The sequence below is a fragment of the Solanum verrucosum genome, unplaced genomic scaffold (assembly GCF_900185275.1).
Source record: "Solanum verrucosum unplaced genomic scaffold, falcon-dt-bn FXZP01000115.1, whole genome shotgun sequence".
Classification (NCBI taxonomy): Eukaryota; Viridiplantae; Streptophyta; class Magnoliopsida; order Solanales; family Solanaceae; genus Solanum; species Solanum verrucosum.
In genome coordinates, this window is record NW_026020680.1 from 3,144,219 (window position 1) to 3,171,414 (window position 27,196).

General features: G+C 34.3%; 3 protein-coding genes across 3 annotated transcripts; 1 reads left to right on the forward strand and 2 right to left on the reverse strand.

Moving 5' to 3' along the window:
* Nucleotides 1-689: 689 nt before the first annotated feature.
* Nucleotides 690-1,709, reverse strand: LOC125812227 (B3 domain-containing protein At3g25182-like). Its single transcript, XM_049491753.1, has 2 exons — nucleotides 1,268-1,709; nucleotides 690-1,186 (listed from the first exon to the last, which is right to left on the reverse strand). The coding sequence occupies exons 1-2, from the start codon at nucleotides 1,707-1,709 to the stop codon at nucleotides 690-692; spliced, it is 939 nt and encodes a 312-aa protein (XP_049347710.1).
* Nucleotides 1,710-2,657: 948 nt separating this feature from the next.
* On the reverse strand, nucleotides 2,658-6,521 carry LOC125812285 (putative late blight resistance protein homolog R1A-3). The gene has a single exon (XM_049491796.1). It carries the CDS (start codon nucleotides 6,519-6,521, stop codon nucleotides 2,658-2,660), a length of 3,864 nt encoding a protein of 1,287 aa, XP_049347753.1.
* Nucleotides 6,522-26,755: 20,234 nt separating this feature from the next.
* On the forward strand, nucleotides 26,756-27,196 carry LOC125812232 (histone H3.2). The gene has a single exon (XM_049491758.1). It carries the CDS (start codon nucleotides 26,786-26,788, stop codon nucleotides 27,194-27,196), a length of 411 nt encoding a protein of 136 aa, XP_049347715.1. The 5' UTR covers nucleotides 26,756-26,785.

Below are 27,196 nucleotides of genomic sequence, written 5' to 3' on the forward strand. Positions count from 1 at the left end.
TTTTAAATATATACTTTTTATCATAAATAATTAATGTTTTTCTTTAAAAAATTAACACATAATTTATTCTTGGTAAAAAATTGGGGCCCCCTAAAATTGGGGGCCTAAGGCCAATGCCTTATTTTTGTATACATAGAGCCGGCCCTGGTGTGAACTGAAGTTCATCATTAAGCACAACGATCTGGTTGATGTAAATACTTATGTGAATTGATTCGTGGAAGAAGGGATCTACTTGGTATCACTTAATTATGAAAATTCAAACTAAACTTGTAGACTCAACTATGTTTCCGCAATAGGTTGCTCACAAAGTGACACGAAATATTTCTCATGATGGCTAACAATTCATCAGTTTTATGAACAAAATGGAATGTAGTTTTGTATAAAAGTTACAAATATTCTGATTGAAGAAATTTACTGCAACTATAACTGATGTCCGATCAAGAATTAAATTCTTAATATTTTTAGTTGAGGGAAGTATGCATAAACAGATGGAAGACTAATTTACCTTGAGATTGATATCTTCTGTAGGTATTTCATATGTATGTCCCTCCTTTCTTGACTAAATTATTCACACCAAAAAGAAACATGTTAATATTATACCGCCAACTACTGTTACGACAATGATGAAGACAACAACAACAACTACTACTAAGAATTCATGTTACTACTAAGTAACTTAACTTGAAATCTTAAACTTTAACCAATGCAAAACATAAATTTTCATCCTTTCGGAATGCCCACAATTGCATCTTCATACCGCTTTTCAAACCGTTCCTTTTTGTCACATCATTCCAGTGTTTTACTAAAACATAACTTGAACTTGTTTTTCCATTATTTTTATTCATAGTCCATTTTCTCAGATTGATTTGAACTACTTGACGCGAAGGCTCAATTAATGACACATTCATCTCAGACATTTTAGCTCCATTGCGCGTATTCAAAAGTTGTTCTTCTCCAGTATTTAGAAACCTATTACTCATCTGCTTTTGTGGGATTGAAAGCCTTCCTTCGGCTGGATTAACATCCGTATCGAATAGTATCTTTTCAATAACCAATTTAGCTGATTCAACTGAACCCCCAATGAACGTAATTTGATTCTTGAATTCAATACTCAATTCTCTGTTGAGGATTACAACAGGTGGCGCGACGGCTTCAACTGTATGATTAATTTTCCTCTTCTTTACCCCTGATTTTTCGACCAATAAACATTCACATTCTTCTGATCCTCTGTTTACTCTGTTTTCGGAAAATTCTTGATTGCTCACACCAATTAGTTCTACTCTGTTTTTTTCCTCATCGTCAACCTTTACTACTCTCTGTTCTTGGTCTTCTTCAGAATTATTTTCCACAGCTTTCTTGATCATCGGTTCAACTTCACCATCGAATCGTTCAGTAAACTTTCTTGGCTGCCTGTTTGGTTTTGATAGTTTCCCCTTTGGGACGAAGCAATCAAGAACGGAATGTTTTTGTTGACGACGATCAAGAACTTGTGAGTATGATGATAAGATGGACTGTATATTCTGAGCGTTCCTTTCTTCTTTCTTATAACGAAATTCTTTGTCTTGCTCGGCGATTAAGTTATCTTCTTCACCATACTTAGATTTTAAGCAAGAGACTTCAGATACAGCAAGCATATAATCTATAGGATTCATGTTGCGCGTGCATCTCATACCCGAAAAATCATCTAAACTCAGCTGCGTGAAAACCATATTGTGTGTTGAGAGTGAGAAAAGAAAATATTGTAAGAAATATTAGTGTCCTAATAAAGAATGAAAAGAGGACGAGTGTTTTATTTATACAAGAAGTAGTAACCCGAATATAGAGTTTAGAAAAAGGAAGAAACCAATTTGGTTTAGGAATCAGACTTCTTTTTTTAAACTTATAATTTTATTTTGGGATTTTAGGAATACTACATAACTTCAAACTCCACGAAATATATTACATATGTATATAACACTTTCAAGTTCTTTACTGTAACACTATACAAATTTACCATAACTTGAACTCTTTTTAAAGTAGGAGTCCTTTAGATATACTTATACTATTTTTAATTAACATGTGAGTGTCTTGTGATTGAAAAGTTTACAAAAAGACATTATTTATGAAAAGAAGCCTGTGTTAATACATAAAATAAAAAGTCCATCCAGCTCGTGATATTTTTACTGAAATTATGAAATCTTCCAAGTCCTCGATCAGTACCAGGTTCCCTGGCTCCCATGCCACAACAGCTGTAAAAACACATTGCCGTAGTTCAAAATTCTCAAAAGAAAAATAAATAATAATATAGAAAACTCACACATAATGTATAAGAAGTGGAATGAAACAGATGTTATACCTTTGAAACGAATGACTTCATAAAAAGTGTTTCAAGCAGGGGAAAAGATGCCTGGCATCCCACCTTGAGATACATAAGTTTATGGAATGTGATATCTCTGAGGCATCAACTCTGACATGAACACGAGTAATCCGCTCCCTTAATTGAGTTTACTCCAGGCTTAGTAGTCCCGCAATGAAGGAAATCATGCTTTCTATAGGAGTCCCCTTTAATACCAGCTTCTCAAATTTGAAGGCAAGTGTAACTTGGATACTACTATGGACCTCCGAAAGGAAAAAGGCGAAGTAATTGAAGAAAATTGGGATTTCTAAAATGATTTTCGTCACTTCCGGATGTTTTGCCACCTTTCCTGTATTGAACATATTGTTTGCACATTAGAGGCTCGTTGATACTCAAAAACAACACATAGGAGTTTGTTTCTACTTACTTTGATAATAATAAGTTGAAGACGGTCACATCCTTCAATTGCTTGGACTTCTTCCTTAATTCTCACAGCTGAAGCCTCCAGTGATTCATTGCAGTCAATCAACTTAATCTGTTTCAGTGTTGGAACATCTGCAAAGCTAAGGGGGACCTCCTTGAGCTCGTCATTTCCTTTTATAACAAGTGTTTCGAGCTGGGGAAAGGATTCCTCCGAGACATCCAACCTTGATATATTTAACCACACCAGTTTTAAGAATTTAAGTTTATGGAACGCGATATCTCTAAGACACCACTCTCCTAATTTCATCCAAATCTGAGACTTCCTGCTTAATTTGAGATACTCCAGACTTGGTAGTCCCGCAATGAGGGAAATCATGACTTCTGTAGGATTTCCAGTTAGTACCATCTTCATTAAATTTGAAGGCAAGTGTAACTCGGATACAATTCGGGGCCACTTAACATAAAGGCGAAGTATTTGAAGCTGGGTAAGACTCTCCAAATTGGGACTAAAATATCTTTTGTTATCGCCCTTAAAAAAGATCTCAAATTCTTGAAGATTAGGACACCCCCATAATAACACATCCACACTATCAGCATTGCGAATTCGAAATCTAGCATTCCTTAATATCCTCAAGTTTTCCAACTTAGGTGATTCTTCAAAGATCCCCTCCAAATCAATAACAGCTTTACTAATATCAACATGCCTTAATTTTTCCATTTTCCAAAAAATCTTTGGTAACACTGTAGGCTTGATGAAACACTTCACAATTAAAGCTTCAAGATGGGGCAGGTGCGGTTCTCGATGAAAATTGAATGTAATTGTGTGAACAGAGAGGTACTTTAGGTGAATTAGTGGTTTCAATGTAGCTGACCCAAAATGATCCACTGTATGAGAACTCAAATCCAAGACCTTAAGAAGTCTCACTTCACTAACCTGACGGAAGGGATTCCAATCATGAAATTCACTTAGATTGGTCGTTATCAGTGACCTCAAGTGCTCCTGGAAACGCTTTCGTGTTTTGGAGCCTAGAGATGCAAACATGGAAAGCTCATTATTGAAACTGAAGCTCACTCGACTTTCTTTCCAATCACAAGGTTGAAACTGGCTACGATTTCCCTTCAATGCCAACATAAACTTTTCTTCACTGCTCATCTCCAAGCAAAAGTGAAGCACTACGTCATGAACCTGACAGTATTTGACTTTACCGTTATATCTTCTCCTTGAAACCATTACCACGTTACTGCTAATGAGATCCATCAAGTAACCTTCAGCTGCATCTTCCAAGCTTCCAGATTGAATGTTCTGCACAAAACCTTCTGCGATCCATAAACTTATCAATTGAGACACTGGAATTCTTTCATCCTCCAGAAACATCCCCATGTAAAGAAGGCACGGTCTCAAATGATCGGGTAAGTTATAATAACTTAAAAGCATAGTCTCCAGACTATATTCTTCAGACTTACTAAGATAGGAAAATAGAGTATTTTCAATCTCATTCCACCAAGATTCTTCCATTTTCCTTTTTTTGATTATTCCAGCTACCAATACAACTACTAGAGTCAGTCCTTTGCATCTTTTTGCAACTGCTAGACTCACATCTTCTAGTTCAGATGGGCAAACTTCCTTTTGAAACACTTTTTTCTGCAATAATCTGCAAGCCTCTTCTGGTGTGAGGAATGGAAAGAAATAAAGATCAGTATGGTGTATGACATGCACACCAACTTCCACAAGTCGAGTTGTTACTACTATTCTGCTTCTATTTCCAACATCGGGAAAAGAAAGCCTTAAGTCATCCCATGCCATACCATCCCACATATCATCTAATACAATGAGATATCTCTTTCCCATTAGGCTTTTTCTCAACATGTCAGCAAGGATGTCATCCTTATCTCCCTCGTCCTTGGAACCGGTAACTTGGCTAAAAATCTCTTGTAATAACTCTCTCCAGTTATATGTTTGGGTGATGATGCACCATGCCCGAACATCAAAATGAGAAACAATGATGTCACTGTTGTACAACTTTCTAGCACAGGTTGTTTTACCTTGTCCCCCCATACCAACAATCGGGATGACATCTAGCTCATTTCTTCCTTGAATCAGATGCTGAATTATTCTTGTGTCATTCTCAAAACCTACTATCTCCTCATCATTCATAAGATTGTTATATTGAGTTGGCAAATGTTTAGATGGCTCAACTACAGAGTAGGGCCTACTAACAAGGTTCTCTGACCACATCTTTGTCACCTCCATACGAGTATGTTTGATCTCTTCTATGATTGCAGGAAGTGAGTGAAAAGAATGCCAAAGAACATTATATTGAGCAAGAGTAGAGTCAATAGAAACTTCAGCTTCATATGCCAAATTGATAATATGCTTCCGAAGTTCTTTAAGAATTTTATGTTCACGTTGCACCTGTGCAACATCTCCAAAAACAGACATTAGAGATGAGAGCTCTTTCTCTAAAATGCCAATATGAGGCTTCATCATGAAAACCAAACCTGTTTCAGATTTCAACATCTCATTCAATTTACAAAGGAGAGAATAAAGAAAGCTCAATCCACCAACAGTGGGGAACTCATGAGAAGGATTGTATTCTAAGTATTTGTACTTTTCTTCCACTTGTGCCTTAAGATCTTCAATTTTCTCGAATATCTGTATTGTGCTAAGATCAATCTTGCTAGCATCTTCTTTGATTATAGATCCCTCAAGATGCATTTGAATTACACATAGTACATCACCCACAAGAACTCCAATCTTTTCCAAGACTTCATTCAACCTCTTTCCATTAATAACATGATTTGGCACATCACCGAGAAAAACCAACAAGAACTCTATTGCCACATCAATGTTTCGAGCAGAAACAAAGTTCTTAAGCTTTTTCTGTCTAAGATACATCAACAGACCATGGAGATGATGTGAAAATCCTTTTGGTAATTTCTTGTCCTTGAAAGTTCTTGATTGAGTAAATTTTGAAGCCTTTAGTTCACAGAGAAAAATCTTCTTCATTTCCAGCTCCACTAGTACAATCAGGAATAGTAGGTAAGGAAGCTTACTCTCGATGTTAAATGTATCATCTCCATCCTCTTTTGAATCTGTATCATCTTCATCTGAATCGGTGTCATTTTCATCCTTTTTTGAATCGGCATCATCTTCATCTTCATTAACCCAAAGAGCAGGACAGAAATGTCCCACATTTTCAGCCATAAACTGAATTCGGGTCAGCAAACCTTTCAACTTCTCATGGTTGACGTAACCATTTATCTCTGTGCTATATAAGTATCTTAGAAACCTCATTTTCTTTTGAATGAAGATCAACTGCCTTAAATACCTATCTGTCTTCTGAAGGATTTTGGTTTCTTTTATCAAGAAAGGATCAGACTTGACTAGATACGGTGCATCATTTAGATTCTTTTCGAGGTAATCCATATATTCTATCAGATAGGAATCATCTGACTCATAATTCAGCATTGAACTAGCAGAACCTTCAATGAATTCCCACAACTGTGATACTAGCCTCTCCCCATAAATGTTAGTTCTGCATTCTTCTGGTATTCCACCAAAAGCAAGCATTTCCACAATCAATTTGGCCTTCTTTGTGATTTTGACTAAGGAATCAGGCCAAAGAACATGATGGTTTTTGAGAAAAGTTCTGAAAAATCTTAGCTCCATTTCAAGTGCCTCAATATCGACGATATTCAGATAGCCTCCACTCTTTATCATTCTTAGGTGATCCAATACATCATCAATGTTATTTTGAGCCATTTTCCGCAGATAAAGTAGAAAAATTCCTGCAGTTTAACCAACTCTTGAAATATTAGTTTCATTAAGAGCAACATTTTTATTCATATATTTCAATATGTAATGTTAGGAGCTATTATGCTTGTGAAATACTGTACACCTTCTATACCATTTTGGTTTATCGAAAATTCACAACTTATCACCTTGTATGCTTGTGAAACTGAATCACTTTTGCTAGCTAAATGTATCAAAGGAGAATGGAGAATACTTTAGTTAAATCCCGTGGTTTCAGTATCATATACTAACCAGCCGGCAGATAAGTTAGCATCCCTGAGCCATAGTTTTGATCATGAAATCCAAATGTGATCAACTCCCACTCTGAATTACCCAATTAAGTGAAAGGCCTCATCAGTTTGGATAAATGAAATTACCCTTAATTCATTCAGTGACAAAAACACTTCTTCATAGTCTATGAGCCACTGCAACTTTTTGTCTAGAATTTTTTTGGTTAGGATTAGCTCGAGTTGTCTCTTTTATTTCTGGGTTATACATAAAATTCAGGGAAAATGCCATAACTATCCCCAGCCTATGCCCAAAATTCCTGAGACACACCTAACTTTTACTAAGGTTCTATTACCCCGAACTTATTTTTTAATTAATTTTCTACCCCTTTTCGGCCTACATGGCACTATCCTTGAAAAAATTGTCAGATAGTGCCACGTAGGCCGAAAAGGGGTAGAAAATTATATATAAAATAAGTTTGAGGGGGTAATAGGACCTTAGTAAAAGTTAGGTGTGTCTCAAGAATTTTGGGCATAGGCTGGGGGTACTTATGCATTTTCCCTAAAATTTATGTAATCAAATCAATTATGAAATTTAATAACTCACGAAGGAGATGAAGATTGAGACAACTAATTTTGTTTAGGGGTATTTATGTCTTATCCCTTAAAATTACAATGCAAAAACATCCAAGACAGTTTGTGAAATATGATTATAGTGTTTTTTGTTTTTTTGTTAAAATTTAAATCTACTTGAAGTTCATTTCTAACTTTCTTATTACATCTAAAAGTTTCGATGCTGTCTTCTTGAACTTCACCAAAAATTTGTGAAGAGTTCTAGATGTGATATGTGTTTACTTTCGTGTAATTAATTAGTTCCAAAGGTATTATATCGTCTTCAACTTTAACATCAACATTGTTTTCTCCGATGGTATCCGTAATTTCTTCTAAGCTCTCTGGACCTCTGAATATATTTATTTTATATTAATTCAATATATATATATTAGTAAGATACAATGATATTGATTTAATCAAAACTAACATTCATTTAATCTCGAAAACACTCTTTAAATTAATAAATATAACTTTATCAATTAAATAATATCTCTACAAAATTATACATAAATTGTGAAAATGATACATGTTCAGAGGCAGAGCTTAGAAGAAGAAATTGTGGATACCATCGGAGAAAACAATGTTGATGATGAAGTTGAAGACGAAACAATACCTTTGGAACGATTTACACTTACATAAGCACTTATCGCATCCAAAACTCTTCACAATATTTTGGTGCACTTGGATGTTTTTGTAATTTTAAGGGATAATGCATAAGTAGTCCCCCTAAACTATGACCGAAAGAAAGTGAAGGCAAGTGAAGACCGAAAAACTTGGACACATGTCATTTTTCAATTGGTCTATTTACAATTAGTTAGTACACATCACTATTGACATTATAACTTTTATATTTATATATATATAGTTATTTTCATTTCTTTCTTTGTAAAGTATTATTTTAATTTGGGAAAAGGTACAAGTACCCCCTAGACTATGACCAAAATCTCAAAAACATACCTTAACTAAACTAAGGTCCTATTACCCCCCCCCCCCCCTAACCCTTTTTTTGTAATTTTGTGCACCTTTTTTGGCTTACGTGACATTCAAATATCTCTCACGCGCCTCAATTGCGTGGAGTCACAGAGTGTGCCACATAAGACAAAAAATGTACAAAATTACAAAAAAAATAAGTTCAAGGGGGGTAATAGGGTCTTGGTTTAGTTGAGATGTGTCTCTGGGATTTCGGTCATAGTCTAAGGGGTACTTGTGTCTTATCCCTTTTAATTTCTTCCTCACTTTAAAATTTTTATTTTTTTATTCATTAATTTATTATCTTTTCACTTTTAATTATTCTTAAAAAATTATGTGTATTTTTAAAAAATAATTAAAAAGTGTCCTTTAATTTCAACATTTTAATTTTTTTTACGTTTTATTAGATTTTCTTCACTATACACGACACATTTGAAATCAAATTAAATCACAAGAAAAGGTAAAGAAAGTAAAAAGAATAAATAAAATCAATAGAAAAAAATGAAAAAAACAATGAATGAAGGTAAAAAAAAAAATCAACAAAAAGAGAGTTTAAATACCAGACAAAAAAATTAAAAATAGTTGTATTGACTTAATTTAAATACAAGATAACGAAAATAAAAAGATTTTAAAAAAAATAATTATACATGTGGCAAGTGCGTGTTGTACAAACACAATCAACTTTTCTAGTTGAGGGTGCCATGTCAGCACAAAAAGTGCACGAAAATACAGAAAAATGAGTTCGAGGGGATAATAGGATTCTGGTTAAGTTAAGGTATGTCGCTGAAATTTCAGTCATAATTTAAGGGATAGTTATACATTATTCCTAATTTTAAAGGATTATTAATTTATAATATTAATGGAATTATATATTTATACTGATCTTCCAAAAATATATTATCTTATTATTTAATCAAAATCGGTGATTTTTTCACTGATCCAAATCAGAATCGGAGAAAAATATTACTCTATCTTAAAGAGATTATTAATTTAGAGAAGTTCTACTACTTCTATTTAGTTTATGCTAAAAATCTGAAAGTCTTTATTAAGAAACAAGAGTAAATATCTCAGATGGTCACTTAACTTTGAGTTGTTCACTTAGAAAGTCACTCAATTTTGAGTTGTTCACTTAGAAAGTCACCCAATCAATTTGAATAATTTTTCATTAAATTTTATTTTAACCTATTTTTAAAGAAATAATAAGATATCTATTTTAATTAATTTATTGATCCATTCCAATTATTTAATTATAAGTTTTCTGATAAAACGTACAACAATTGACCCAAAAAAAACCCTTTACCATTCTAGTAATTGTATGACTGGAATTAAAACAACACAAATGGCAAAGTTATATACAAACAAATTAACTAACAAAATCACAATTGTATGACTGGAATTAAATGTCAAAAAATTATCTAAAAAATAGGAAGATGGAATTGATAAGAAGTAGTAATTAAGAAGTAATAAGAAAAGCACGCAGTAGCATTCTTTTACTAACTTTTTTTTAAAAAAAATAGGTAAAAACCAAAACTGTATTTCAACAAAATTTAATAAAATAATTCAAATAAACATCTTATTACTTTTTTTAAAAATAGTTTAATTATTTTGTATTTTTACAAAATTTAATAAAAAAAATTATTTAAATTGATTGGGTGACTTTTTAAGTGAAATATCAATAGTTTGGTGACTTTCTAAGTGAAACATCAATAGTTGAGTGACTTTCTAAGTGAACAACTCAAAGTTGAGTGACTTTCTGAGTGAACTATTCAAAGTTGAGTGACCATATGAGATATTAACTCTAAGAAACAATCGTTTCTTGAATTATAGAGAACCCCAAATTAAAGGTTCTTATAAGAATCAACCGTGTATTAAAAACCAAAGAGATACTAGTGAAGGGGTGTCAATGGAAAGATTTGGTCAATTATTTTAAGAAAATTATATCATCTCAATTTTTCGGATCTAACCAAAATTAGATTTTTAAAATCATCCCCATCACATCGGTTTTTATTCGGTATTGGTACGGTTGGGTTTATTTTCATTTTTTTTTCACTTTTTAAGTATCACTTCACAATATACTATTATTAAAATATTTCTTTCACAAGTATATTTTTAAAGAAGCACTTCAATTCTTCACCAAAATGTCAAGAATGTAGAACCTTGTTGCCGTATTTTTTAATCTTAAACATTTAATAGGAGTACTTGTATAAGTTTTGCCGTATTGTTTGATGAAGTATCTATTATAGTATCTTTTAATTTTAAATATAATTAATTAAAGGATAATTAAAGAGTAAAGACTCAAAGTCGTCTAGTCATCAGATCTAGGCCTAGGACCTAAGTTATATTTATATTTGAAAAATGTTATAAAATACATTTATATATTGATTTTAACATATTGTTAATATATAAAATGTATATACATACATGTAAGATTATTCGGTTCGGTTTGGATATTTTTCGATTTTTTATAAATTAAAAAGATCATCCCAATTGTTTAGGACGGTTAGACACTTAAGTAAAAATCCGTATTTTTGTTTAAAAAAATTATAGAAATTGATTCGGTTAGGTTTGGTTGATTCGGACGATTTTCATATTCTTTTGACATCCCTAGATACTACAGTGGCTCACTTTTATTTGTTTAGTTTAGATTTTTCTATCCTCTCAAAAAATAATGATTAATATGTTTATCATGATATTCATATTTGTTGCGGTATAATTTTAGATTTAAAAAAATAAATAATTAATGCCGAGAATAAAATATAAAGTCCCACATGATCATTCAACATTAAGGAATTGTCTAGACATCATGTGGTTGTACTTGTAGCAACTTTTAGAACTTGACTTACATATAGCAAGTGAAACCAACAAAGATTAAAGTTGAATTTAGCTTCAATGAATGAATAATTTGAGTTTTTGATAAAAATCATCCTTAAATTATATTCCACATTTAAACTATATTTTAAAATATATATATATTTTATTTTTGCAGAAAACATCCTCCAAGTATTTGAAAGTTACCAATTTTTATCCTCCCGTTAGATATTTTAAAAAGAACTAAGGGATCCTATAAAAATATGTACAATTCACATTACTATCAACAAAAGTTTTCCTACATAATTTCATTACATGCTATAAAATGTTTCTGAAAAAAGAAAAATATTAAAAATCGTGAACACCATTGCTTGTTGAAACAAAAAATATTAGGAAGGTGTGAGGATACATGATCTGCTATTCTTCTCGTTTACAAAGGAACAAAAGTTGGAGTTTAATTATCCTTACCCTTTTCAAATTCAAATTCTAGTTAGATCAATAATTTTTCGAGGCAATCTGATAAAGGTAATCGAAATTCTGATTTTGTCTTGCATTCGAGTTTCATTCTCCATTATTGGAAGTCTCCAACAAACACTGTTTCTAGTAGATTCAATTGAGAAGAAGCATATTTCAATTGATAAATTTTTTTATCATAAATCACAAGAACAATAAATGAAAAAAAAAACTATCAAATTAAAAGATTTTGCATAATGCTAAACTCAATTGTCGAAAAAGTTCATAATAATACTTTTGGGCTGTCTCGGAATAATAAGTACGAAGAGGAGACTTGATTTTTGTGTGATCCATTAGTTTTCTGACAAATCCTAACATAAAGATGAATATGGTTAGCTATTAAATATTTGGAGGATGTTTTTTGCCAAAAAAATATATTTTAAGGATGTAGTTTAAGTTGGAGGTAAAGTTTAAGAATGATTTTACCCAAAAACTCGAAAAGTTTTATTGAAATTTTCCTTAAAACCTGGGGAAGTATTATGAGAATAAATGGTACATCCTTTTTAATTTCTTATTCTTCCTCAATTCACATAACACTTATCACAATCATGTCTCAGAACCAATGCAAATGGCATGTTCACACAAATAATGAGGAGATGACCATTTTCACAACAATGCACAATTCACAACAGCACAATTGTGATATAACATCAACAATTAATCAATAAGCCTTTCAAACCATCTCAACACATCACACACCAATAATTAATCACATTGCCTTTTATCACTACAAGAAAAGTGTGAATTACATGAGGATTTTTCTGGGGATTAGTATGAAAATTTGCAGGAAAATAAGTTTCCTACGGCTTTTCATACTAATCCCCATGTAATTCACACTCTTCTTGTAGTGTATTACCCATTTTTCATCATTAGAATTATTCAATATGGACAAGTCAACCCATCACCAAGTCCCATTACTCCCCAACACATACCACAAGGAAATACACGATTATATACAATTAACAAGGGTTTAGAAATTCACTTGCTTCAATTAATCAACAATTCATTCCGGAACTTGAGCCTTCCCCTTTCGTTGTACTTCCACATCAATACAATCTATTCAAATAAATAACCACAATAAGATTTCGAACTAACAACACTCATATTACTATATGTTTAGCCTAGACCCAAAAACTCTCCCAAACCTATAGTCAAAACTCCTAATCTTGCTAACATGTCAACTCTCATATTTTCCAAATTTCAAGCCTAGAGTTAAATCTTAGTTCTTCCAATATCATAATTATAATGGCATTCATATAATAAAGTATGCCTACTATTTAATTTAGCAATTATAACATGTCAAAATCTTAAATTTAAGATGATAATCGTAGGAAATTTCTATAATCGAATCGATAACATGCTATTCTCTGCTATCTATTCCCTATATATTTATATAAAACAAATATCAATTTCTCAATTGTCAAACATTGGCATCATTAGCCAATGATTGACATTAATTGCTTGTCCCCCCACCAATTTAGAAAATAACAAAGATGGCAGTAAGGAGGTTTAAACAATTCCATTCTGATTTTCTCTTTCGCCACACTTTTATAATATAGTATAATAATAATACTACCACTTCATTCACATTTCCAGAATACAAGGATTAGGCGAGATTTTACCTGATGCAATTGGTAGTCCGCCATGGTTGTCGTCCGTAAAGGTTTTGCCCCTCCTTTTATTTTCCTAAATTAATTATTTATTAAAAATGACGAACTCATTAACCTATTTTAATACATGGGCCAAGTTAAGTTGAATATTAAATATAGGGAAAATTTTCAAAATGTCAATATTTTGACATTTAATAGGGTCCCTTAGCCACACTTTTAATATTTATTTAAAATGTCAATATTTTAGTTTGTTATGTATCAGATTTATGTATTCTTTTATTTGTTTGATTTAAAAGAATACAATTATTTAATAACAAAAAAGAGAAATTTTTTATTATGTTTTCTTCGTAATTGTATACCAATAATTTTTACATTTTATGTACTTACTTTACCATTCAAATTAAAATTAGTATATTACTTTCATAATGGAAACTAAAATTGTATTCCAGCGAAATTGTATTACATGATTGTATCCAACATAATCCAATCATCACATATAAATATGATTTACGAAAGGATACAAGATTCTGGAAAAAAATAGCATACATGGTGGAAATAATACAATCTATTGAGGAAGGAAACAATATTATTTTTTTTAAAAAAAACACAAATTAACTATGAAAGAAATAGGGATACAAGATTTTGGAAAACAAAAATAGCATACATAGCGAAAATAATACAATCCGTTGAGAAAGGATACAATATTCAAAAAAAATGATAAGTCTTAATGCTCCCAGATATTTTGATGATCTGCTCACAAGTGCAGGGACCCGGTCCTCTGCAGAGTATGCTCGTCCAGGATCATATGTTGTACAACTGGAAAGTTGTCCTTGTCAGAAGTTGGTGAAGTCATCAGAGTACTACATCAATCAAAAGGGACGAGGTTGTTTGTCCAATGTGTATTAACTCTTGATGTTGATATATTTAAGACAACAAACAACAAACTAACTCATTCATTCAAAGAGAGATATTCAAGCTTAAAAATAGCAAGGGACCTAATAGATTGCATTATTGCTTCCTGAATCACCTGTTACTTTGATTACCTGTATTTGTACGTATATTGTAGGAATCGTTTCGCTTGTGATAGAAACGTTTCAACCTTGGATGAATCTTTGTAAGACGTAGTTGTGGGCAACTTAGTGTCTTACGTCAAAGTCTATATTAATCAGTTGAGTTAGTATAGTGGGCAATGCAGGCATTGATTTGGCTCATTTAGTGATAGTGTATTACTCAGGATAGAGATTAGTAGGTTAATCTCGTGTGTGTTGTAAAATGGGTTTTACTTTGGCTTGTGAAGTTTAGTAAAAGCAGTTTGAAAAATCATGTGAGACAGGTCGTGGCTTTACTCCCTTGAGCAAGGAGGTTTCCACGTAAAGTTGTGTGTACCTTATTTATTTTCAGTACTTATTTACTTTTGTTATTGTAATCGTGCTAAGGACCTGGTCCTATCGTAACTAAGTGGACACATACATTCCAATAAGTGGTATCAGAGCTTGACTTTTCTATTTGGGTAACACTAAGAAAAGAAAAGATTATGAAGGAATGACTGCTCCACCCAACATGGAGGAAGGTCAGTCATCTACCAGATCACCTCGCTTCAATGGACAGTATTATAGGTGGTGAAAGAATAGCATGCATGACTACATCAATGCTGAAGACACTGAGTTGTGGACGTGATTCTTGATAGACCTTACATTCCCACAAAAGAAGTGAAAGATGGAGAGCTTACTACGATGATTATCAAAACCAGAAAGGAATACGACGAAACAGATAGGAAGAAGATAGAGAAGAACTATAAAGCGAAGAAGATTCTGGTATGTGGAATCGACTCAGATGAGTACAACAGAATCTCTGCCTATGAGACAACCAAGGAGATATGGGACTGTCTCCAAATAGCCCATGAGGGAACGACACAAGTGAAGGAGTCTAAGGTCGATATGATTACGACTCAATATGAGAGTTTCTGTATGAAGGAAGGTGAAACCATTCACGAGATGAGTTCAAGATTCACCTTCATAACCAACGAACTGAAATGCCTTGGTGAACCTATTCCACCAAGCAAACAAGTTCGAAAGATTCTCAAGGTGCTTCCCAAGTCATAAGAGAGTAAAATGAATGTTATAACTGAGGCAAAAGATCTGAAGGTGCACGCCATGGATGAACTGATTGGATATCTTCAAACATATGAGTTGAACAAACAATAGGGGTCAAACATGAAGGAGGGAAAGAAAGAGAAATCAGTAGCATTGAAAATGTCTTTAAACGATGGGACTGAGGAGGAGGATGAAATGACATACGTCACTAGAAGGTTCCAGAAGATTATCAAGAAACACAGAGGCTTTCAAAAGAAGGCAAATGATCTTTGTCATAAATGTGGCAAACCTGGTCATTTTATGAGGGACTGTCCGAGTTAGAAGCAGGAAACTCAGGAATTCAGACCTCGCAGAAGGGACCAGGTCCTAGACCACGCCAAGAGAAAGGCTCATGCTAATCAACTAGTGAAAAAAGCCTTGGTTGTATGGGGAATTACATCCAGCGAATCTGAAGAAGAGGCAGACAACCATGAAGATGTCTCGATGATGGCTGTCGAAGATGATGAAACTGTGTTCAACTCTATTTTCTCATTAATGGCAAAATTTGACGATAAATAGGTTCTGAATGAGGTAACCCTTTTTTATCTCAAAAATGATCTAGACACTCTTTCTATTAAAAGATTGAGAAAACTTGTTGTTGTATTAATTGACTCAGTTGATGAATTAACTTCTGAAAATTTGATGATAAGTGAAAAATTGAGTTTGTGTGAGGATGAAAACTCAGCTCTTAACTCTAAAATGTCTGAAATGAGTGGTAGTTTGCAACTCAATGAGGAACCTGGTACCTCTGAGGGTGGGAAGCGAAAACTCAGTAACTTTGAGGTTGAGCTAGAAGAGAAACTTAAGACCTCGGAGTCTAAGTTAGTAGCCTCCCTTGAAAGGAATTCTCAACTAGTGAAGGATCTATGTAAGATCAAATAAGAGTTGAACCACTCCCTCAAATGGACTGATTCGTCTAAGATACTCTCCAACTTAGCAAATCAGAAGTTCAACAGCAAAAAAGGGTTAGGTTGTAGACAAATAGAGCTTCCCTGCAATCCCTACGGTAAATATGTGTCGGTCTCTGACAATCTTTTGTGTACCCATTGTGGAAGAAATGGTCATCTGAAAGAAAAATGTGAGATTCTGAGAGAAGTAAAAGAAAGGCAGGAGAAGTTTCTTAAATCCAGAAAAGTTTTTGTAAAAAGGAAAATGGTACCTGGTCCCAGTTACCATTTTAACAAGAAAACTTTGCCCCCATGGACATGAAGGTTTCTTATTAAGCCTTTTGACAGTTTTTGGGAACTCCATCTGAAATGGGTTCCTAAGTCTAATAAGTGAGTCTTGTGTAGAAGAGAGGAAACAGTCAGTGCTGGTACATGGACAGTGGATTCTCAAGGCACATGACTGGAGATACTCTAAACTTCCTCTCTTTGGAAGCACACCAGGGAGGTGGTGTGTCATTTGGTGGTGGGAAGAAAGGTTTCATTCTCGGAATTGGCAAGATAGGAAGAACAACTGATCATTCCATAGACAATGTACATTATGTGAATGGCTTAAAATACTATCTTTTGAGTATTTCCCAAATTTGCGATAAGGGAAATGAAGTTAAGTTCTTATCTGATGGGTGTTTGGTAACTAACTGTGTAACTAACAAGGTTGTTTTATCTGCCAAAAGGGTCAAAAATATGTATGTTGCAGATCTTGACTCGGTAGAAGGAGACAATCTATCATGCCTAAGTGCTCAAACTAACAATGCAAATCTATGGCATAGGCGATTGGGTCATGTGAGTGTATCCTTATTGAACAAACTTGCTGCAAGGGACCTGGTCCGTGGTTTGCCAAAGCTGAAGTTTTCTGATGATAAAGTATGTGATGCCTGTGTAAAAAGGAAACAAACAAGATCATCTTTCAAATCCAAGAAAGGTATGAGCACAACTAGACCTTTAGAACTTCTCCACATGGATCTGAGTTCAAAGCAGATGAGGTAAGAAGTACATTATGGTAGTTGTTGATGATTTTTCCAGGTTCACCTGGAACATGTTCCTACGAACTAAGGACAAGACAGTCGAACTTCTGATCACCTTTTCAAAAGTAATTCAACTAAAGGTTAACTGCAAAATAGTTAGCATCAGATTTGATCATGGCACAGAGTTTGAAAACTCTCAAATTTAAGGCTTTTGTGCTGAAAATGGAATTCATCACAACTTTTCTGCGCCAAGAACTCCCCAGCAAAATGGAGTTATCGAAAGGAAGAACAGAACATTGGTGGATATTGCTAGAACCGTGTTGATTGACTCAGGGCTAGCAATGAATTTTTGGGCAGAAGCAGTCAACACAACCTGTTATGTTACAAATATGTGTCTTATCAGGTCCATGATCAAGAAAACACCTTATAAGTTGGTGAATAACATGAAACCTTCAATTGCTCATCTGAAGCCATTTGGTTGCAAATGCTTTGTACTGAATAATGGAAAGGATAACCTTGACAAGTTTGATGCCAGGAGTGATGAAAGGGTGTTTGCCGGGTACTCTTCTACTAACAAGGCATACTGAGTTTTTAACAAAAGAAATATATGTGTTGAAGAGAGCATACATGTGATATTTGATGAGTCTGATGAAGAGAGTAATGATGAACACAAAGAAGGCCCTGATTTGGAGGAGTTGATCAAGGGAAAACAGGACAAGGCAATCCTAAATCTTGGAAGCAAACAGGTTGCAAGAGAAAATGGTGTAGAACTCACAGAAGAACTTGGTCCCTCTGGTTCAGCTCAAGAGGTATTATCTCAAAATCTAGAAAGTGGAGAAGGTGAATCCGCTGCTGAAATTGAAGAAAAGATAACTAGAAAGTCTGGATGGAAATATCAATCCTCACATCCACTAGACAACCTCATCTCTCCACTTGACTTTGGAATACAAATTAGATCCAGAATAAGAAATCTAGTTGCATATTCAGCCTTCATATCATCCATTGAGCCTAAGAATATCAAAGAGGCTTTACAGGATGCAGATTGGGTAACATCAATGCAGGAAGAACTTCATAAGTTTGAGAGAAGCAAATTATGGCACCTAGTCCCCAGATCTCTCAACAGAACCATTGTTGGGACTATATGAGTCTTTAGAAACAAGCTTGACGAACATGAGAACATTACTAGAAACAAGTCAAAACTCGTGGTGCAATGGTATAATCAACATGAAGGGATTGACTATAATGAGACCTTTGCTCTTGTAGCCAGAATGGAAGCAATTAGAATCTTGATAGCCTTTGCTGCCTACATGGAGTTTAAACTATTTCAAATGGATGTCAAGAGTGCCTTCTTGAATGGACATTTGAAAGATGAGGTGTATGTTAAACAACCTCCAGGTTTTGAAGATATTGATCTGCCAAATCATGTGCTGGAGTTGGAAACTGTTTTGTATGGTCTAAAGCAAGCACCCAGAGCTTGGTATGAGTGCCTGTCAAAATTTCTCCTTGCAAATGGGTTCAAAAGAGGTAAAATTGATAATACCTTGTTCCTAAAATCCAGAGATAAGAAGTTGTTGATTGTGCAGGTATATGTAGATGACATCATTTTTGGAGCCACTTCAGATTCACTGTGCAAAGAGTTTTCTGATTTGATGAGTAGTGAATTTGTAATTAGCATGATGGGGGAGCTTACATTCTTCCTAGGATTGCAGATCAAGCAGTCTTCTCAGGGCACATCTATATGTCAGGAGAAGTATATAAAAGAATTGCTTAAAAAGTCCAATCTGCTTGAAGCAAAAGTCTTGGATACTCATATGAGCACAAGTGTGAAACTTGATCTGGATGAATATGGTATTGAGGTTAATCAGACCATGTACAGGGGAATTATTGGGTCACTTATGTACCTCACTGCAAGCAGTCCTGACATAGTCTTTAGTGTAGGCATGTGTGCAAGGTTTCAAGCAACACCAAAGGAACCACACTTGAAGGCAGCCAATCGAGTTCTGAGATACTTGAAGGGAACTCATGACCTGGCCCTCTTCTATCCCACTGGTGACTCATTTGATCTAATTGGTTATGCTCACGCTGATTATGCAGGTTTTCTTATTGATCGAAAAAGCACATCAGGCATGACACACTTCCTAGGATCATCACTGATTTCTTGGGGGACTAAGAAGCAAAATTCAGTGGCACTGTCTACATCAGAAGCAGAATATGTGGTTGTTGCATCATGTTGTGCTCAACTCATATGGATCAAGCAGCAACTGGAAGACTTTGGTGTTCTCACATACATTATTCCCCTAATATGCAACAACACTAGTGCAATAAACATGGCCAAGAACCCTGTTCAGCATAAGAGGACAAAACACATAGATGTGAGGCATCACTTCTTAAGTGACAATATTGAGAAGTAAAATATGGTGATGAGGTTCTGCAAGACAGAAGATCAATTGAATGATATCTTTACAAAGCCCTTGAGTAAAGAATGTATTATAAAAACAAACTAAGGTTGGGAATGCACAAGATCACCTGATTCCATAACAAGTTTGCACAAAATCTTCTAGTTGATTATGTTAAGGAAGGCATGTATCTATACTAGTTGTAATGCTTATCGTTTGAGAATTCACTTTTGGTACCTTACTGTAGGTATATACTCATGACATGTTAGCTGAAGGGAAAATCTAATCATACAGGCAGGGCTATATACAAAATGGGACATGGTCCCCTAAAGGTTAGACGTCTTTTCACTTTAAATCCAAAGAGTCGTTACTCTTCAGGGACCCGATACCCCTTGTGCTTAAATACAACTGGTTTTAGTAAATCCAAACCTCCTAATCTCTTTTAAATCTTCTTTTGGTGATTCACTACTCTGTTCTAAACTATCTTTTTCTTCTTATCAAAATGTCTCAATCTTTTTCTTCTTCAAAGCTTCCCCTCTCACAAGAAATTGAAAACCCAGTTCATTCAATTTCTCTATTCCTCTACAAGAAAAGTTTCTTTCCACACCAGTGTGTGGAGTTGGTGAGACGGGTGAATCCATCACACCTCATACTGAAGTGGTGGCTTCTCCTACACTTCCATCTGACATAGTTTTGCCATATTCTCCTACATTGGTTCTATCCGGTGAGAAATCTCAAAACTCAGAGGCCCAATCAGTTGTGAAACCCAGTACTGATCTCCCCACTGAAGAGGTCGAAGTGTTTTCTAGGGTTGTGTCATCTATGATGTCTTAGCGGCTTTTTGATGGAGATGTGCCTGAGGGAAAGGGTCCTGAGTCAAACATTCTGGCGATAGCGGCAGAACTGGTGGTTGTCTAAAGTTTGGCCTCCCTCAGGGGTGATGTTCAACCAACTCTGTTGAAATAAGAGTTGAGATCGCCGAAACAGATCCCTCACAGTGTTCAACCTGTGTTTGACCAAACTCCTAAGTTATTTGACGTTGCAAGTGAAGAAGGGGAGGAAGAAGAAGTTCTTTTGAAATGAAGCAAGAAAGGGGTTCTAGGTGCTAACTTCTTAACAGCATGTGTCCCAGATCTAGAGGGAGTTAACATTGTTCCTGACACCGACCTCAACAATGATCTTGTTGAGTCTGCAAAAGAGAGGACAAGAAAGGGGAAAGGAAAGATAGTCGAGTCCCACACAAAGGGGGACAAGAAGAAGTATGGCACCAAGAGTGAGATGCAGAAGGTCATGGGAAGTGCCATAGCAGCAAATGTGATTCAAACAGAAAGGGCTAGAAAGAGAAGACAAGAAGGTCACTTGCTTGGGGAACCTACCTCAACTCATTTGCCTATTGGGTCCAGTGATACAAAATCTGATGATGTTGCTGCGCATGTGGCAAAAAGAAAGAAAGAAGCAGAATTTGAGAGGGTTAAATCCAAAAGAGGTCACAAGTCAATGAAAAAATCTCATGTGAAGAAGGAGAGAGTGAGTAAAAAGGTCACTGAAAAATCAAAATCTGTCAAGGGACCAGGTCATCATGTTCAAAACAAGTTGAAGAAAAGGAAATGACCAGGGAAGAACATATAGCGGAAATGGAGAACCAAAAGGTTCTGAATGGTAGAAGTATTTGACTCTGAAATCCTAACAGAATTCAGTATGTCTAATATATTTGATGTTGTTTCTCTACAAGGTTGGGGTCACCTATTTGAGGCACCATCACCATACTTGCACGAGCCAGAAGTGCATGAATTCTACTATAAGATGGAGTTGTTGAGCGATGGGGGAGGGGGTTAGGACTACTGTAAAAGAGGTCAAAATATCTCTGGATGAGGAAACCTTGGGAATCATTCTATGTGTCCCGGTAAAAGGGATCTAGATAATTGAAGGCTGCAAACCCTCGAAAGAATTCACCAAACAGGCTATTAAACGTGGGGACATCAAACATGCAGGGTTGCCAAAGAAATTTCTCAAGGGGGAGTACCAGTTGCTGTTTGAATTCATCAACAAGGTATTGGTGCCAAGGACAGAGAAAAGAACTGTAGCATCTGTTGCTAATCTATTTCTCATGGAAAAACTGGATGAACTTGAGGAAATCAACCTTCCTGACCTATAAGTTGGCCAAACATGGCATTCCTTATGGCTATTTGTTGAACTATGTGTTCAAACATTTTGAAGTGCCTCTTGGTCGTGGATTACCTGGTACTGTTAAGCAGACGTTTACTGTTGTTACTTTCTTAGAGCGTGAGTGTGTTGAGGGCAAGGCAAGGGGTAGGTCTCAAGTAGCAGATCTTTTAGAACAACAAGCCTCTCTCAAAAGAGAGTTGACCGACCTTGCAGCAATTCTGATTGATAAGGAAGTTGAAATTGCCCAACTTAAAGCTCAGTTGCAGAAGGCTATCTTCAAGGGACCTTGTACCAGTGTCGTGGATGTAAAAGAGGTCGAGAAGTTGAGAGCTGAGAATGAGCAGCTGCTGAAGACAAATGCCTCACTCGATGAGGAAGTCAAAGCTCTCAACAAGCAAATCATTTAAGCTCATGTTGATGCAAATGAACGAATGTCTTTGCTGATATGAACTCTTACTCCCCATCCCCCTCCCCCTCCCCCTCCGTCCTAAATGAGTCTTATATTATTGTCCTCCTCACCTCTGTGTCAAACACTCTAGTGGCTTTGTGTACTGTTTTGGCTGATTCTTGTGGTAAGCTTTGATAATCTAATGATATTTCTATTTGTGCCATGTTCATGCTTTGATATTCTCTTTTATGCTTACCTATACATGTTCTGTGTGGCCCATGGCCCTGAATCCTTAAATGTTTTGCATGCAACTTGTATATGTTTATTGTCATTCCTTTTCAATGATGTCAAAAGAGGGAAATTAAGGTGAATAGTTGTGTGAAATTAGAAGGGAACTGAACTAAGGGGGAGAACAGTGATAGGGGGAACAACGATAGGGGGAATTAATGTATTTTTGAATGAATGCTTAACACTCATATAAGGCAGCTTCTAAGTTGTTTGTCATCATCAAAAAAAGGGAAAATGATAAGTTTTAATGCTCCCAGATGTTTTGATGATCTCCTCACAATTGCAGGGACCCGGTACTCTGCAGAGTATGCTCGTCCAAATCATATGTTGTACAGTTGGAAAGTTGTCCGCGTCAGAAGCTGGTGAAGTCGTCAGAGTACTACACCAATCAAAAGGGATGAGGTTGTTTGTCTAATGTGTATTAACTCTTGATGTTGATATATTCAAGACAACAAACAACAAACTAACTCATTCATTCAAAGAAAGAAATTCAAGCTTCAAAACAACAAGGGACCTAATAGATTGCATTATTGCTGCCTGAATCAGCTGTTACTTTGATTGCTTGTATTTGTACATATATTGTAAGAATCGTTTCGTTGTCATAGAAACGTTTCAACCTTGGGTGAATCTTTGTAAGAACGTAGTTGTGGGCAACTTAGTGTCTTACGTCAAAGTCTATATTAATCAATTGGGTTAGTATAGTAGGCAATACAGGAATTGCTTTGGCTCATTAAGTGATAGTGTATTACTCAGGATAAAGATTAGTAGGTTAATCTCGTGTGTGTTGTAAACTGGGTTTTACTTTGGCTTGTGAAGTTTAGTAAAAGCATTTTGAAAAATCATGTGAGACAGGTCGTGGCTTTACTCCCTTGAGCAAGGAGGTTTCCATGTAAAGTTGTGTGTACCTTCTTTACTTTCAGTACTTATTTACTTATGTTATTGTAATCGTGCTAAGGACCTGGTCCTATCGTAACTAAGTGGACGCATACATTCCAACAAAATATAAATTAACTATGAAAAAATAGGATACATGCTTAAGAAATACAAATCTATTTGGCATACCTATTGAAATGACTACAAACTAAAAAAGAAATAGAGAAAATGGTTAAATGACCCCCCAATCTATTAGTCAATTCTCGACTACACATTTATACTTTACGGGGGTCCTATTACCCCCCTAGACATTTTAAAAGTGGAATATATCCCCCCTTAAAAGGTCACACCCAGATTTGTGGTAAGTGGTGGGCCACACGCGCAATGCCATGTAAATATATTGTACTTTTTTTATTAAAATTTTATTTTTCTACTTTTTATTCTATTTCCCTTCTATATTTGTTTTCTTTTCTATTTCAACCATTCATCTTTTCTTTGACTACAAATTTCCTGCCATTAAAGTGGAAATTCCAAGTTCCATTTCTAAAACCTCAAAAATTTTAGTTTCTTAATCTTTGTTTGAATTATTTTCAGAGAAGTTCTCAATTTTCTTATACAAGCCAATCTTGAATATCTAAGTTTGGTATTTAATGGGTGTTCTCTGATGAGAATATTGTTGGACTTTGGGAAGCTAAAAAATGAAGTATATTTGAATGAGATAAGAATTTGATTGGTGAAATCCTTGAAAGTTTACGGATTTTCAAAGTCGTAAACATATTGATTTGACTCACAATAATTTAAAAGGAGAAAATCTTATGGGTTGTTCATGTTAAAGAATTTGATGTTGATATACTTGTATAGTAATCACTAATCAACTTTCGGATCTGGTTCGAAACTTGGTTTCTTCAATTTTGTGCGTTGTTATACTTGAAGTAGTAAAAATTTAGCTGTAAAAGATACTAATTTTGACTTTGATGCTTTGTTATTTTATTTACTCAACTGGGTTTCCTCTATATTGTTCAATTTTGTGTTCTTGTGCTTCAACTTATGAACACTTAGCTATGCAAAAGTGTTGATTTTTAATTTGATCTCGTATTTTCCTAATTTTTTCTAGTGAAGTCGATTTCTTTTGAAAAAAGAAGAAGAAATTAAAGGAGATAGCGTTAGTAGTAACTATTATTAACAGTGAGGTGATTTCATACTTTTTTCAAACAATTTAAATCAAACAGCGTGTTGAAGAGATAGAGAAAGAAGAGAAAGAAAATAAAATGGAAAAGATAAATAAAAGTAAATATTAGCATACATAAATTTTAAAAAAATTCAGAAAATTAATATGAAAAAGAAAAATAAGAAAGTTTGCATCTCACTCTCTTGGAGAAGGTATATTACACTTTCTTTGCCAACTCAGCATTAGGGAGCAAATAATTCTACTATAAAATAGTTCAAGGGGGTAATAGAACCCTCCTAAAATATAAGTGTGTAGTTGAGAACCCCCTAATAGAATGAGGGGTCATTTGGCCATTTTCTCAAAGAAATGTAATGTTCTTAATACAAATACAAATGTTGAGTAAAAGAACAATAATTGACAAACAAAATTAATATGAATACAATTCTGGTATGAATACAATTTTTGCAACCTTCATCTGACTCTCTCTTTCTTCTTCTTCTTCTTCTTCTTCGTCGTCGTCGTCGTCTGTTATGTTCCTTTTTTCTGATTTTTTGTTCACCAAATCCAAATCTGAAAATCCGTATTTACTTGTGCATAAGTAACTCTATAAGAAAAATTCGAAATTATTAGATATGAATGTATAAAAAATTAAACATTATATGATGTATAATGTAGATTTCTACGATCAACTAAATCTCAAATATGAAAACAAAATTACAAAAAAATCGAACAATATTGCTTAAAAGACGAAAAGTATGAAATACATAATAGAGGAAAATCTGACAAAATACTTGGTGAATATGAAAACAAACTCACAAAAAAAATTAAACAATACTGATTAAAAGACAAAAAATTTGAAATACAAAATACTTGGTGAATATAAAAACAAAATCACAAGAAACTTCACAAAATACTTGTTGACTTCGAATTTACTTTATCAATGGGTGAAGAATAATTTGAATTAATTGTGAGATTTCTTAAACAAGTGTAGGAAATTTGAAGAGTTGATTTTCTTGAACAAAGAAAAGAGATAGCAATGGTGAAAAAGAGAAGAGAGAGAAAAAAGTGATTTGAGGTAAAACCTAGAAAGATGGGTAAGTGGGTGATGAATTTTTAATATTTTTACGGGATAGTGAAATAAATAATGACCTAATTTGAGAAATAAAAGGAATGAAGATTAATTATATTATGATTCAATTTGTTTTCTAAAATATTGACATTTTAAATAATTATTTTAAAGTGTAGATATTTTTAATAATTATGATAAAGATTGTGACTAGTTTGCTAATTTTCGTTAAATAAATTATAAACTGCCCATTAACCACCAATTAAATTAAAAGAAATTACTTAATAAATACATGTTAACTAATTAACTGTAGTTATCGAATAGTTTAAAATTCTCAAACCAACTTCACAAATTGTTCAAAATTAACTCGGGGAACTATCAAGAAGGGTAGGATAGTAATATTATAAAAATTTACAAAAATGATCTTTCCAGTCATTACACATTCAAATACCCAATTCCTTAGAAACTAGTCTTGCTTAATGCAATTCAGTATCTTAACTTTATTCCTTTTATATACATTTATTTTATTAATTAACATGATAACATTCTAATTAAAGCCTTTAAGTTTATTCAATATACATCAGTTTTAAATTGCAAAGTACAAATACAAAAATTACATCTAATGTTGCTAATAGGCTAATCTACGTACGCAACCATTGCTTCGATCTGGCGTTTTGGCCATAAATTTTGTCAAAGTAATATTTAAAAAAAATATTTTATCGTAAAATTTTATAGTTTGATCGCTAAATATTTTTAAATTTTGTACTTATAAAACTTTAAAAATTAATATTGAAGTAAAATGCATATCTAAATACAATTTTAAATTTCTAAATTTCAACTTAAATTCATAATCTATGGTCAGATGGGAGCTAACAAGGTCATTGTTTGATCATAAATTTTAAATATTTTTTCTTTTGTGAAACTCTTTTACCAAATTTCCACCGTTAAAACTCAAAATCTCAATCAACGGCGCCAAAAGGATTTCAAACTCTTTTACAAAATTTCCATATTTCCCGCCCTCTATCTCTCAGTATAAATACCTTCATTACCCATTTCTCTAATTCATCATTTCAGAACTCTACTTTTTCTCTGTATTCATTCAGTTTCAAATGGCCCGTACTAAGCAAACAGCTCGCAAATCTACAGGTGGAAAGGCACCAAGGAAGCAGTTAGCTACCAAGGCTGCAAGAAAGTCAGCTCCAGCAACTGGAGGAGTGAAGAAGCCTCACCGTTTCCGCCCAGGAACTGTGGCTTTGAGGGAGATCAGGAAGTATCAGAAATCTACGGAGTTGTTGATTAGGAAGCTTCCATTTCAAAGGCTGGTGAGGGAAATTGCTCAGGATTTCAAGACAGATCTGAGGTTTCAGAGTAGTGCTGTTGCTGCTTTACAAGAGGCTGCTGAGGCTTACCTTGTTGGTCTCTTTGAAGATACTAATCTCTGTGCAATTCATGCTAAGAGGGTCACGATCATGCCTAAGGATATTCAGCTTGCTAGGAGGATTCGCGGAGAAAGGGCTTAA

Excerpts from the sequence above, each read along its gene's own strand:
- LOC125812285 (XM_049491796.1), bottom strand. The coding sequence starts at position 6,521 with ATGGCTCAAAATAACATTGATGATGTATTGGATCACCTAAGAATGATA.
- LOC125812227 (XM_049491753.1), bottom strand. The coding sequence starts at position 1,709 with ATGGTTTTCACGCAGCTGAGTTTAGATGATTTTTCGGGTATGAGATGC. Across the intron at positions 1,187-1,267 it reads AAACAGAGTAGAACTAATTG|GGGTAAAGAAGAGGAAAATT; the intron begins GTGTGAGCAATC and ends TCGAAAAATCAG.
- LOC125812232 (XM_049491758.1), top strand. The coding sequence starts at position 26,786 with ATGGCCCGTACTAAGCAAACAGCTCGCAAATCTACAGGTGGAAAGGCA.